General features: G+C 41.0%; 2 protein-coding genes across 9 annotated transcripts in view; one reads left to right on the forward strand and one right to left on the reverse strand.

Moving 5' to 3' along the window:
• Positions 1-2043, reverse strand: part of PRCP (prolylcarboxypeptidase) — a 75254-nt gene extending 73211 nt beyond the window's left edge. Inside the window, exon 1 of one of the 3 annotated variants that reach the window (XM_054437904.2) lies at positions 1923-2043. Coding sequence is in view for 1 of the 3 variants with exons in the window: in XM_054437903.2 (XP_054293878.2) it covers positions 567-734 (168 nt within the window). In the remaining 2 variants the exon portion in view is untranslated. Of the gene's footprint in view, positions 1-566; positions 1691-1788 lie in introns of those variants that run through there. The other 2 variants (XM_054437905.2, XM_054437903.2) reach the window with 2 other exon arrangements.
• The window catches only part of DDIAS (DNA damage induced apoptosis suppressor), a 32020-nt gene continuing 20096 nt past the window's right edge, over positions 1856-13779 (forward strand). For 2 of the 6 annotated variants that reach the window (XM_054437896.2, XM_054437902.2), the window contains exon 1: positions 1856-2295. In XM_054437896.2, the coding sequence (XP_054293871.2) occupies positions 2227-2295 (69 nt within the window). In that variant the 5' untranslated portion in view covers positions 1856-2226. The other 4 variants (XM_054437898.2, XM_054437897.2, XM_054437899.2 and 1 more) reach the window with 4 other exon arrangements.

Raw genomic sequence — 13779 nt, forward strand, 5'->3', positions numbered from 1 at the left:
CCTTTTACAAGCATAGGCTACATACATTCACTCTTATGGGGAATAGGGACTGTCAACAATTCTTAATAATAGGGCTACAAAATCAGCTCTGAGCTGACCCCTTATGAGAGGCTGGCTTTTAGGATGGATAACTATCCAATATTATCTAATAGATAAAGATATTAGAATTTGTATTTAGGGCTGCCTTGGGGCAAAGGATGACTATCACCGCAGACTAGGTACCAGAGCTGGCATTTAATAATTTAAATTTGAGGGAAGTTCAAGGGAGTTCGGATTGGGGCACCCTCTGGGAGCAGGGGGAGTTGAAGTGACTGTCGTGTCCAATTACAGAAAAGCCTGAATCAAGAGTATGGAGCCAAAACTACTACCAAATTATTGGTAATGGGAGGAGAAAATTAAACAGAACTGGGATTTGGGACCACCTTCTGGAAGATGTGAGCCAAAAACCGAACAGATCCTAGGCATCAAGGGGTGTGAATTTCGAGGTGGGCTCCGTTGCCCAGGCTCTGAGGGTCAGGGTTCCCGGCGGTTGGGCCTGGGACGGCGAAGCCCCCGCTCCCCCTTACCTTCTGTTGGAAGTAGAGAACCGAATAGTTCTTGGCTACAGCCGGGAGGGATGTGGGGTTGGTTGGCAAGTGTAGGCTGCCGAGGGCCCTTAATGCCGGCCGGAGGGCTATGGTGGTCCAGGGCGCCAGAAAAGACAGAAGCAGGAGCAGGAGGGCTCGGCGGCCCATGGCTCAGGCTGGAGACTGCAGTGCGGGTGGGAGGGCGAAAAGGAGGCCAGCAGAAGCGCACAGGCTAAGCCCTGCCCAGCCTGCAGCTCCGCCCGCCGCAAAACAGCTCCTCCCGGGGGAAACCCAAAGCCAGCCAGCTCCTCAGAGACGCCGCCCAAGCCAGGTCACCACAGCCACTCCGCCCCCATCCCCGAGGACACCGCCTCCACTCCACTTTCATCTCGTGCCATCTGCTCCTTAGCACTCACCTTCATTGCGGTCACACCCCAAGTCTGCCCTTATCATGCTAGGGCCTCTTCCTACCTCATCGCTGTAGCGCCATGCTTTATCTATAGCGCCCCTGAAGCCCACCTGTCCTTCAGGTCACCCAATATCCCTACCATTATCATCACCGCCAAACCCTGCCCTGGCCGCCTCAATTCCATTGCGACACCTCCTGCCTTCCGCAAATCCTACATAATGGCAATAACAGCTACCATGACAATTTATTGAAGGTTCACTACAGGCCAGTGTATCACGAGGCAGGGAGGCACAGGCATCATCTCCTCTAACTCAATCGTACAGCAATCTTGTGCGTCGTATATGATTGTTATTCCCATCTATAGATGTGGAAACTGAGGCTCAGAGAGGTGCGGGAACTTGCACTAGATCACTCAGCAGTGAGCGGAACACGTCGTCGCAGACCGCTGGGTCCAGCTCCAAAGACTGTGCTCCTTGCACCCACCTCCATCATGGAGCCTAACCACTCCCTATGATACTCTGTTCTTGGGTCACCGCAAAACTGTGTTGCTCGCACAACCCATCCATTACACAGGTCGCCCTGGGTCCACATCGCCCCTAAATCCCGCCAGGTCCCGGTCCCTTCTTTCAGATAACGCCCGCTTTCTTCGGCACCGGAAAAACCACTCCGCGCTCCACCTCCCTCCTGCCTCCTGCCACCGCCCCCTTCCTCCCTCCGCCCGTGGGTAGTGCTAGCCCCTAGGACAGCGCCGGGTCTGGCTTCCAAAGCTCCCTCAACCCTCTTCATCCGGCTTCCATTCCCTCTTTCAGTCACCCCGCCAGACTCCAGAGCGCTGCAGCTCGCTCCACACTTTCCGGGGATCCCTACGCCCAGGAGGCTCAGCGCCGCTCCAAAACCAACTTTACGGACTGTACTACTGATCCACCTGTCGGAGAGAAAGACTCTACCCGCAGTTTGACGAAAATGGTCGTTCCCAGATGCTTGTAGGAGTTCTTCGCTAAGCTCCACCCTCTGCGGCGCCTTCTTCTGATTGGCTCTGAGTAATCCCTGCCAAAGCGTTACTTCCGGCGGAAAAGGACGCGGGAGATTCGATTGGAAGGCTGCCGGCGAGCTACTGAGTCCGGCAGGTCTGAGTCACTGTGCGTCGCCTGGGCCCGCTCCTGGTCTTCTCCCCCAGGTGAGCTGGGTAAAGGGGTTCTCGGGAAGCCCAAGGGCCGGAGACTCCCAAGGAGGCTCTTAACTTCATTATGAATGAGACCCACCCAGAGCCCGGCGCCTGTTTTTTCACAAGTGGTTCTCTGTAAACGGGCAGCCATGAGGGTAAGTAAAAGAATATAAACGTCAGTTATTTTAGACTCAGTGCTTTTGCAATCACCTAACGAACGCTTATTGAACACTTACAGTGCCATCGAGCTAGACTCGGAGTGAGCTTTTAGAATCGGAAATAGAGAGGAAAAGGCGCGACTCTTGCTTCTGTAATGTGCAAATATGTATTCAGCGAGCCACTGTGCAGAGTAGTACGTGCTGAAAGGGGATCTTCCAAAATGCTATGATGGCTTAGAAGAAACATACTTTAACTGACCCATGTGCTTAAACCAGAGCTTGAAAGTTTTCTTCCTTTTCACATCCAGCCAGTCCCTACCAACCTCTTGAATATCTCAGATCTGTTCACTTGTCTCCGTTTTTTACTGACATTATTTTGGTTCGACCCTATGACTGCTACATAGCTGTGACAGTAACCCCCCTTCCCCCCGCCCCAGCTGGTTCTGCTGCTTTCAATCTTGCTACCTTCCAGTCCAGTCTCCACATTGCTGGGCTGATAAAGTTCATATTTGACCGAGGCACTCCCCATTGAAAACCTTTCAGTCGCTCCTATTTGCCCTCAGGTTTAAGCCAAGACTCTTTAACATGACTTACAGACTCTTTCCTGTCTGACTTTTGCCTGGCTCTTCAGCCCTAGTGGTTTTCCACCGCTCCAGCCATATAGAATGTCTTTTGTGTTCCTGAAGTGCACTATCCTCCTTCTCACCCCAAACCGTCTTCTGACCCTGTCCCTGACCTGGCTAATTCTTACTCAGTTTGCAAAGCCTTTTAAATCAGAAACCCTTTCCTGACCCCACAAGACTGGATCACAGAGCACCAAGTAATTATTTGTTTATTCTGCAGATAGTTAAGTGCTTCTTTCGTCTGTGCCAAGAACTGCTAGGTACTGAGATCCAATGATGAACAAGGTAGATTCCTGTTCTAATGGAACTTATCTTTTATGGATGGAAGTAAGGAGAATTTACAAGGAAACGATGTTAATTAGACTGGTCTAAGAAGACCTTTCCAAGGAGTTGATACTGATGCCTAAAAGATGAGCGTGATCTAACCATGCAAAAGAGGGAAAGAAAAACATTCTAAACAGAGTGAACAGGTTGTGCAAACGTCCTGAGGCAGGAAAGAGCTTGACATGTTAATGTTCAAGAATCTAAGGAAAGACCAGTATTGCTGGAATATATTCAGAAAGGACAGTTGTATGAGATGAGTCTGGAAAGATGGGCAGAGACCGGATCATGGTTAGGAGGTTAATCCAGCACCATAAACAGGAGATAATGGTGGTTTGGATTAAGATGATGGCAGAATATATGAGGGAAAAGTGAATGATGGTTTCTAGGTAGGAAGTAGATTCAAGTACCTTCTGATGAGTGTGATGTGGGATATGAAGGAAAGGGAGGAATGACAAATGACTCCTAGGTATCTGGCCTGAGTTACTGGTTAGTGAGTAGTACCATTTACTGGGATGTTACCTTCTCCATCCCTGTAATAAATGTTTCATAAATGATATCAATGGAAAAACTGTATTGTACTAAGATTTTCCTGGTTCATGTTTTTAAAGTATTTTCCATCAGTATTTCTCCTTTCACTGAAGATTTTGTCTCTTTGTTTTTTTTGCTTACTTAATTTTCACTCTCCTGCCTGCCTCTCTTACTTTTCTAGAATTTTCGTGTCAATGTTACTAAATTATTTTTTAGGGACTAATTATGACTGCCTTTAGAAAAATTAAATAAGTATGTGCCCTTGGAGGAGACCATTAGACAGTGTTAAGAAAACAGTTCAAAACAGCCACCCTTCCCATAGCTGAGGCCTCTTGGCCTGTAAAATATGAAACAGAAAATTGGAGAATTACAAGGTGACAAAGATTTTTATGCAAGGCAAGAACAGTTTGGAGAGGAACGAAGAAAGGGAGAAAAGTTAGTCATACTTTCCTTTCTTTATGCCATTAGAAGTGGAACTAGTTTTTTAAGGAGTAATTTCATCCTTTGGGCACAGTCTTGAAACAAATACACGTAGTTTCTTTCAAGTGTGAAGCTTGAGCAAAGAGAGTAATGGACTAGAAAGACTGGTAAGCTACTCATCAGAAGGCATGAGTTCCAGACCTGATTAACTTCTCTGAGTGGATCAGATAATGATGCAAAAGCACTTTTGCAAACTGTAAAGCAGTCAAATGAACTCAAACTGGATTATGAACTTTAAGATAGGATTCACATCGTACACTTTTATGTTCTCTTCAGCTCCATCCCCAGATGCCAGTTTACACTAAATACTTAATTGAACTGTTTCTCTAGGATCTAACATAGAATAAGAATTAGTTTAGATTTTCTAGTCTAACCCAGTTTTTCTAGATCTTCTAGTCTAGCCCGAAGAAGAAAAAAAGATGTGTTGGTATGTGCATGTATGGGCACAGTTTTTCATAAATGATTAAGATGCCTTCTGAGAACTTGATTATGAGGTAGTTTAGCTGAAAGGTCACCAAATAATGGATTAGAGCAAAGAATTGCAAAATCATCCAAACCAGACTAAGATGCTGTCAGGCCTTGGGGGATTTAACTATAACCATGTTTATCACAAGTGTTATACACCATGAGATAGTCTCAATGACTAGGCTACTGGTTTTCAAGTGTGGGCAATTTGGCCATTACCTGGGAACTTAAAATGCAGATTCTCAGGCCCTTATCCCAGACTTACTGAATCAAACTCTGGAGTTGGAGCCCAGCAATCTGTTTTATCAAGACTTCTGGGTGATTTTGATGTATGATAGTTTGAGAAATACTTGTCTAGTATGAAAATGGGATGCAGAGGTTGTAATCAATGAGTTTATATATCTGGTACCACTGACAAAACCATCTCTAGAATGAAAAATGCATCAGGCATTAGCTTGATTCCATTAAGTAGTTGATTCACCACACAGCTCTTCTTCAAGCAACTTTCTGTTTATAATTTTAGTATAATATGTAGTTATACTAAATATACAAATATGGGCTTCTGATATGTCCCTTCCCTGTGATGGTAATTTTTCATGGTAAATTAGTAGAACATCTTTGGATTACAGTTCAGCTCCCCATATGGCTTGTCTAAAAGGAGAGAAAGCAAGTATTCCAGAATATTCCATGGTAAATTAGATAAGTACTATAGTGTGTCCACATGGACCCCACATATTTTAATAAGCATAAGTTTATCAGAGCCTTCACTCCTGGACATTGACCTAGGTAATCCCTGGTATGTGCCCTTTGAAAAAACAAAGGCCAACTGAGGCCTTAATTAGTTCTGCCCCAACACTTACACTTTTGTCCCTCTTTCTACCCTCATTTCTACTTTTATGTGTGAGAGATTGAAAGAAAGCAAGACATTCTTTGTATATTATTGCTAATGTCCCTATCCAGCATTTTTATTGTATTTATTGATTTTTTTCTAATTATAAAAGCAATACACTTAGATTGTATTTATTGATTTTTTCTAATTATAAAAGCGATACACTTAGAAAATATCTTAAATATATAAAGAAAATAAAAATCGCCCTTAACACTACCACCCTGAGAAAATACTTTTTAAAAATAAGATTATATACTTTCCTAACTATCCTCTTCTCTGTCCCCATTCCTCCCATCAAAAACTAAATTAGTCCCCCTCTTATATTTTCTCATGGCACTATGCATTTCCAAAATAGAATTTGCCAGAATTGCAGTTAAATTTTTTGTGTGATTATTTTAATGTCTGTCTCTTACACTAGACTGTAAGTCTGGTGACTAGGTAGGGATCTTGTCTGTTTGTCCATCAATCACACTGTCCCCACCTAGCATTTAGCAGCTACACAATTAACAACTGATGAATAAATAAATATGTTCGCGTATTAAATTGGGATATGGTTTGCTGTGATGGAACTGAAAGAAATGTAATATTATATCATCATCCTTCCCAATAAATGTGAAAAGAAAGATAAACTGCAAAAGATACCACATATGAAATTGTTCCCAAGTGTATCATCATGTCTTCCTAATTTTAGTATTTACTTATTCCTGATGTTTCATTCAATTATTCATCAGACATGCATCCACTATACTGCAAGTCAAGCAGTAGAGAGAGACAGAGAAATAAACAAACTATAAAAACACCCCCAGAGCCTAGGTAAATAAATAAATAAATACAAAAATAAACTAGGTGGCAAGTATGAAGGAAATATTATGAAAACACCAAAGGAAATTAATTAACAGTAACTGTCTGAAACGATCTTATTCTATTATTGTCCAACAGACAATAAATGGGAAGCCTTTTTGCCATTTTCTGGGGTTCACCAGGTGAAATACAAATAGTAAAAATACTAATGATCCCTTTCATTACAGTTCTCAAATTTGCTGTTTTTATAGATTTTTAGACTTACTTATTTGATCCACTAGAGGGCAATAAACCCTTAAATAAAGACAATGTAACCAACCTTCCTTTAAAAGTATAGTAATAAGTGCTGACACAATTTAGAAATGAATCCAAAATTTCCTGCTTATTTAAGTTTTTCATTTATTAGTGAGTTGTCTGCCCAATTAGCAATTTTTTTTAGGACAGACAGTATCTTATTTTCACTTAGCCCAGTGTACGAGTCATGTCACAAGTTTATTACATTTCCTAAAGTTTGAATAACAATTGTGTAAAGAACATGATTTGATGAATGCCCATATTGTTGTGGTACAATATAAAATTCTGTTTTAGAGCCCTAAAGAAAATAGCCTCTGCTCACAATATGAACAGAAGTAAAAAAATTAGAAGTGAGGATAAGATGTAAGTAATGATTAAAATAAGTATGAAATAAGGTACTATATATGAAACTAGGCTGTGTACTTCGTATACAAATATAAGATAATTTTATGATTTGGTAAAATTGTGTTTTATATTTAACGCTATGTGACAAAATTGTGGCTTGGGAAGAGGAACTGCAAATCATGAAGAAGATTAATATCTGAAGTTCAGATTGACAATTTCTGAGCTTGGCACTGAAGATATAAACAGATAGTCCTTCTACGATCTTACTCTGGGTCCAGGAAAAACAAGCCATATTGAACAGATAAATTTAATATAATGTGGCATGTGATGAATTAAAGAGTAATTTAACTTCTGGGAAAACGTCCTAGAAAAGAAGACTTCTAAGAAGGATCTTAAAGAAGAATAAGCATTACCAAGAGAATGAAAGAGCATTTTAGAGAGAAGAATGGAAAAAAGCAAAGGCATAGAAATGTGAAACATACTGTGGGGGTGGGGAAGCAAGGAACACAACTCAGATTGTTTCCCTTGGCATAAATTACTAGCACATAAAGAGCAAAAAGAAAGTTAAGAGAATAGGCATTAGGGAGAATAAAACCAAATAGACAATACACTACAATAGACAAAACAAATGGTAGGACTACAGAGGTACAATAGTATATGGTGTAGAAAAAAAGAAAAGCCATTCTCTTTGTTAATAAAGACTTTTTAGGGGAACTTCAAATGAAATAGGAAGAAAATTCTGGCATCATATGGCGTATGCCTGCTCTGTTATAAAAATTTTCTTGAATTGCAAAATTCTGCTTATAGTTCTTCATTCATGCAATAAATTTTGTTTTGAGACTAGTCTCTGTTGCCCTGGCTGGACTGCAGTGGCACAATACTGCGCACTGCAGCCTCAATCTCCCAGGCTCAAGTGACCTTCCCACCTCGGCCTCCTGAGTAGCTGGAACTACAAGCATGCACCACCATGCCCAGCTAATATTTTTTATTATTTGTAGAGATGAGTTCTTGCTGTGTTGTCCATGCTGGTCTCAAACTGGTGGGCTTAAGCAATCCTCCCACCTTGGCCTCCCAACGTGCTGGGATTATAGGCCTGATCTACCACACCTGGCCCCATTCAATAAATATTTATTGTGAACTTACTGTGTGCTGAACACTGTTCTAAGCACTGCGGTTACAGTAGAGAACAGGGTGGACTGGGTCCCCGTCTTTATTAAACTTAGGCTAGTGATGGGTAGACGAACAAAAATAAGTAAGCAAAGATATATATAGGATGACTATCCAGCATGATTAGTACCATGAAGGATAAAACAGGTGATGCCATAGAAACTAAGAGGAAAGAGGATTCTACTTGAGCTAAAGTGGGGCTCTGAAGGGATAACATTAGAGTTACAGATTGAAGGACGATAAAGAACCGACTATTCCAAGACCTAAGGGAAGAATATCCTAGCACAAAAGCCTGAGAAGGGAAATTGTTTGGTGTGCTTGAGGAGCAGAAAGAAGGCCAGCATGGCTTGAAATACAGTGATTGAGGACGAGAGTGGTATAAAGTGAGGTCAGGGATTGGCAAGATCTACATGACCCAGGGCTGCACAGACCATTGTGAGATATTGAGGCTTCATTCTAAATAGCAGGATTTTAAGCAGGTAAGAGACAGCATGTTCAGGAGTGAGCTTTATGCTCTTTTAGCTCCCCTAACTCACAGGTAGATGTACCTCCATACTAAACCCTACACTAAATTGGATTTTAGAATGTGGAGGACAGTGCCTTTGTTGACATTACATCATTTGTTATGCTAACTAAAAGTTATAGGAGGCCTTTGTTTTGGACTGAGCTCCTGCCCTAGGCCCCAGTGGACCAGACTAAAAATCAAAATAGAGTCATTTATACTTAAAGTTCCACCTCACCAAATCAAAACTACATTGTTATCTGACTTTCCTAGAACTCAGGAGAGAGAAATAACCAAATTTCCCACACATGCCAGTTTCAATTGTCATAACAACGAAGTTCGCTCTGCCTTTGATGCTTACAACAAAAAGTAGCCTTATGTTAACCAGTTATTCCTGTATTTTTCTGTTCCTCTGTTCCCACTTTAGGAGGAAAGTAACTTTGAAATGACCAAGCTGCTTTTTGTTCTTTGTTTCTACTTTCTTCAGCCCTTCTCTGTCTATAAAACCGAACTTCTCTGCTCAGCCCCTTGGGTCACTTACTCTATTTTATGGAATAAAGTATTTCCCGATTCTAGAATTGTTACAGGAAAGAGGTCCCAATTCAGACCCCCCCAGAGAGGCTTCTTCGATCTCGCACAAGAAAGAATTCAGGGTGAGTCCATAAAGTGGGAGCAAGTTTATTAGGAAAGTAAAGGAATAAAAAACATAGAACAGCCCCGAGGGTTGCTGACTGCCCATTTTTATGGTTATTTCTTGATGATATGCTAAACAAGGGGTGGATTATTTGTGCCTCCCCCTTTTAGACCACATAGGGTAACTTCCTGACGTTGTCATGGCGTTTGTAAACTATCATGGCGCTGGTGGCAGTGTAGCAGTGAGGACAACCAGAGGTCACTCTCATCGCCATCTTAGTTTTGGTGGGTTTTAGCTGGCTTCTTTACTGCAACCTGTTTTATCGGCAAGGTCTTTATAACCTGTATTTTGTGCCGACCTCATATCTTATCCTATGACTTAGAATGCCTTAACCGTCTGGGAATTCAGCCCCGTATGTCTCAGCTTCATTTTACCCAGCCTCTTGACAAGATGGAGTTGCTTTTTTGTTCAAACACATCTGACAGAATCATAAATAAAGCCAGTTAACATCTTTCACAAAATTGTTGTAATTTTGTCTTTTGACAGTTGTAATGGCAAGGAATTTGAGGTTTTAGCACTCATAATGGCAATTTTCTTTGACCCTTCTTTCTGCCTTTCCCTTGTATCTTGTATTACCTACCCTACCATGTCCTTTGAGATTGCCATGTAGCCTAAGGTGACAACCAAATCTAGGAATAGATTATCGGCTTTGGCAGAACCTTACTAATGTATACATAAGAGTCCCAACAAGGATAGCAAAAAATTAGGATTAGCGTTCTCTTTTCTGTGCTCCCTTTAATAACACAGATCAGTGATTTATGTAATTTTTCATCTGTAAATTTCCACCTTATTACCTTAAGTGGCAAGATTTTATTTTTATAGAAATGTTATTTTGATTGACTATCAGAATTAGTATCACTTTAACATCTCCCTTCCATAGTCACCACATTTCTGTGTTTGTGATCATCTTTACGGAGTACTATGCCAAAAAGATTTTATTATTTTAAAACCAGTGACCTCCACTTTGTCAAGAGTTTGCTGATGCCAGTGTCAAAAACAGCATCACCCATTTCAGAAATTGAAAGTTTTTTACCATGTGCTTAAAAATGAAAGTTTCTTAATACAGCTGTATCTCAAATGGTTACAAAGACCTTTGTTGTAAGGCATGTATTTTATGTTATAAATAAGCTAATCCATTTAAAAAATTAGTAAACAAACCAACCGTTTTTTGTTTTGTTTTTTTGGTTTTTTTGAGACAGAGCCTCACTCTGTGGCCCAGGCTGGAGTGCAGTGGCACGATGTCGGCTCACTGCAACCTCCGCCTCCCAGGTTCAAGCAGTTCTGCCTCAGCCTCCTGAGTAGCTGGGATTACAGGTACACACCACCACACCAGGCTAAGTTTTTATATTTTTGGTAGAGATGGGGTTTCACCATTTTGGTGACACTGATCTCAAACTCTTGACCTCAGGTGATGTGCCTACCTCGGCCTCCCAAAGTGCTGGGATTATAGGCGTGAGCTACCACACCCTGCCATGGATCAAGCTTCTAATTTTCTCTCTCTCTCTTTTTTTTTTTTTTTGAGAAAAAGTCTCACTCTTTCACCCAGGCTGGAGTGCAGTGCCATGAATACAGCTCACTGCAGTCTTTACCTCCTGGGCTCAAGTGATCCTCCCACCTCAGCCTCCCAAGTAGCTGGGACCACAAGCTCACACTACCATGCCTGACTAACTTTTTTTTGTTTTTTGGAGAGATGAGGTCTCACCATGTTGCCCAGGCTGAATTTTTAAAAAGAAAGTATAAAGAAGAGAACATTGCTACAGGCATACCTCGGAGATATTGTGGGTTGTGTTTCTGACCACTGCAATAAAGCAAATATTGTAGTAAAGCGAGTCACACAAATTTTTTGGTTTCCCAGTGCATATATTAATAAAATGTTTACACTATACTGTAGTCTAAGTATGCAATAGCATTATGTCTAAAAAATACATATCTTAATTAAAAAACACTTTATTATTAAAAAATGTTAATGATCATCTGAGCCTTCAATGAGTCATAATTTTTTGTGGTGGAGGGTCTTGCCTCAGTGTTGATGGTTGCTGACTGCTCGGGGTGGTGGTTGCTGAAGGTTGGGGTTGCAGTGGCAATTTCTTAAAATAAGACAACATTGAAGTTTGCTGCATTGATTATTCCTTTCACAAAAGATGTTTCTATACCATGTAATGCCGTTTGATAGCGTTTTACTCACAGTAGAACTTCTTTCAGAATTGGAGTCAATCTTCTCAAACCCTGCCACTGCTTATCAACTAAGCTTATGGAATATTCTAAATTCTTTGTTGTCGTTTCAACAATGTTCACGGCATCCTCACCAAGAGTTGATTCCATATCAAGAAACTATTCTCTTTGTTTATCCATAAAAAGCAACTCGTCATAAGTTCATGCCTTATCATGAGATTGCAGCAATTGAGTCACATCTTCAGGCTCCACTTTTTAATTCTAGATCTCTTGCTATTCCACCACATCTGCAGTCACTTCCTCCACTGAAGGCTTGAACCCCTCAAAGTCATCCATGAGGACTGGAATCAGCTTCTTCCAAACTCCAATTAGTGTTGATATTTTGACTTCCTCCCATAAATCATGAATGTTATTAGCTTCTAGCATGGTGAAACCTTTCCAGAAGATTTTCAACTTACTTTGCCCAGATCCATCAGAATAAGCATTATCTATGGCAGCTATGGCCTTAGGAAATGTGTTTCTGAAATAATAAGACTTGAAAGTCAAAGTGACTCCTTGATCCATGGGTAGAGAATGCATGTGTTAACAGGTATGAAAACAATATCAATCTCCTTGTGCATCTCATCAGAGCTCTTGGGTGACCAGGTGCGTTGTCAATGAGCATTAATATTTTGAAAGGAATCTTTTTTTCTGAGCAATAGGTCTCAACAGTGGGCTTAAAATATTCAGTAAATCATGCTATAAACAGATGTGCTGTCATCAGGCTTTCTTCTTCCATTTCTAGAGCACAAGCAGAGTAGATTCAGCATAATCCTTAAGGGCCGCAGGATTTTTGGAATGGCAAATGAGCACTGGTGTCAATATCAAGACACCAGCTGCATTCGCCCCTAACAAGAGAGTTAGCCTGTTCTTTGAAGCCTTGAAGCCAGGCACTGACTTCTCTAGCTATGAAAGTCCTAGATGTCATTTTCCTCCCATATAAGGCTGTTGTGTCTACATTTAAAATCTGTTGTTTAGTGTAGCTACTGTCATCAACTAGTTAAGATCTAGTTATCTTAACTAGATCTTTTGGATAACTTTCTGCAGCACTTGCTGCTTTACCTTGCAGCAAGTTATGTTTTATGTTTTGGAGGTGGCTTCTTTTCCTAAACTTCAAGAACCAGCCTCTGCTAGCTTCAAGCATTTTTTTCTGCAGCTTCCTCAACTCTCTCAGCCTTCATAGAATTGAAGAGCATTAGGGTATTACTCTGGATTAGGCTTCGATTTAAGGGAATGTTGTGGCTCGTTTGATTTTCTATCTAGACCACTAAAATTTTCTCCATACAAAAAGGCTGTTTTACATTCTTACTTATGTGTTCACTGGAGCAGCACTTTTAATTTCCTTCAATAACATTTCCTTTACATTCGCAAGTTGGCTATTTAGCACAAGAAACCTAACTTTTGGTCTGTCTCGGCTATCAACATGCTTTCCTCACTAACCTTAATTTTTGTTTCTGTCTTTTGTTTTAAAGTGAGAGACATGTGACCCTTCCTTTCACCTGAACACTTAGAAGTCATTGTAGGGTTAATAAGTGGCCTAATTTCAATATTGTTGTGTCTCAGAATAGGGAGACCCAACAAGAGGGAGAGAGATGGTGGGGCAGTCAGACACACATTTATAGATTAAATTCATCTTATATAGGTACAGTTTGTGGCACCCCAAAACAATTACAATAGTAACATCAAACATCACTGATCACAAGTCACCATCAGATATAATAAAAATGAAAACTTTTGAAATATTGTGAGAATTACCAAAATTTGAGATGGAAGGTGAGCACACGCCGCTGAAAAAGTGGACTTGTTTGAGACAGGGTTGCTATAATCCTTCAATTTGTAAAAAAAAAATGCAATATCTGTGAAGCATAATAAAGTGAAGCATAATAAAATGAGGTGTGTCTGTATTTTATTATTTTACTTCTCTGATTTTGTTTGTTTATTTGGAGATAGGGTCTTGCTCTGTCACCCAGGCTGGAGTGCCATGGCATCATCATAGCTCACTATGGCCTTGATCCTCCTGCCTTAGCCTCCCAAGCAGCTGGTATTACAGGTACGTGCCACCACACTCAGCTAATTCTCTTATATTTTTTGTAGAGACAGTGTCTCCCTATGTTTCCCAGGCTGGTCTTGAACTCCTGGGCTCAAGCAATCCCCCCAC

This window comes from Pongo pygmaeus, chromosome 9, assembly GCF_028885625.2.
Source record: "Pongo pygmaeus isolate AG05252 chromosome 9, NHGRI_mPonPyg2-v2.0_pri, whole genome shotgun sequence".
Classification (NCBI taxonomy): Eukaryota; Metazoa; Chordata; class Mammalia; order Primates; family Hominidae; genus Pongo; species Pongo pygmaeus.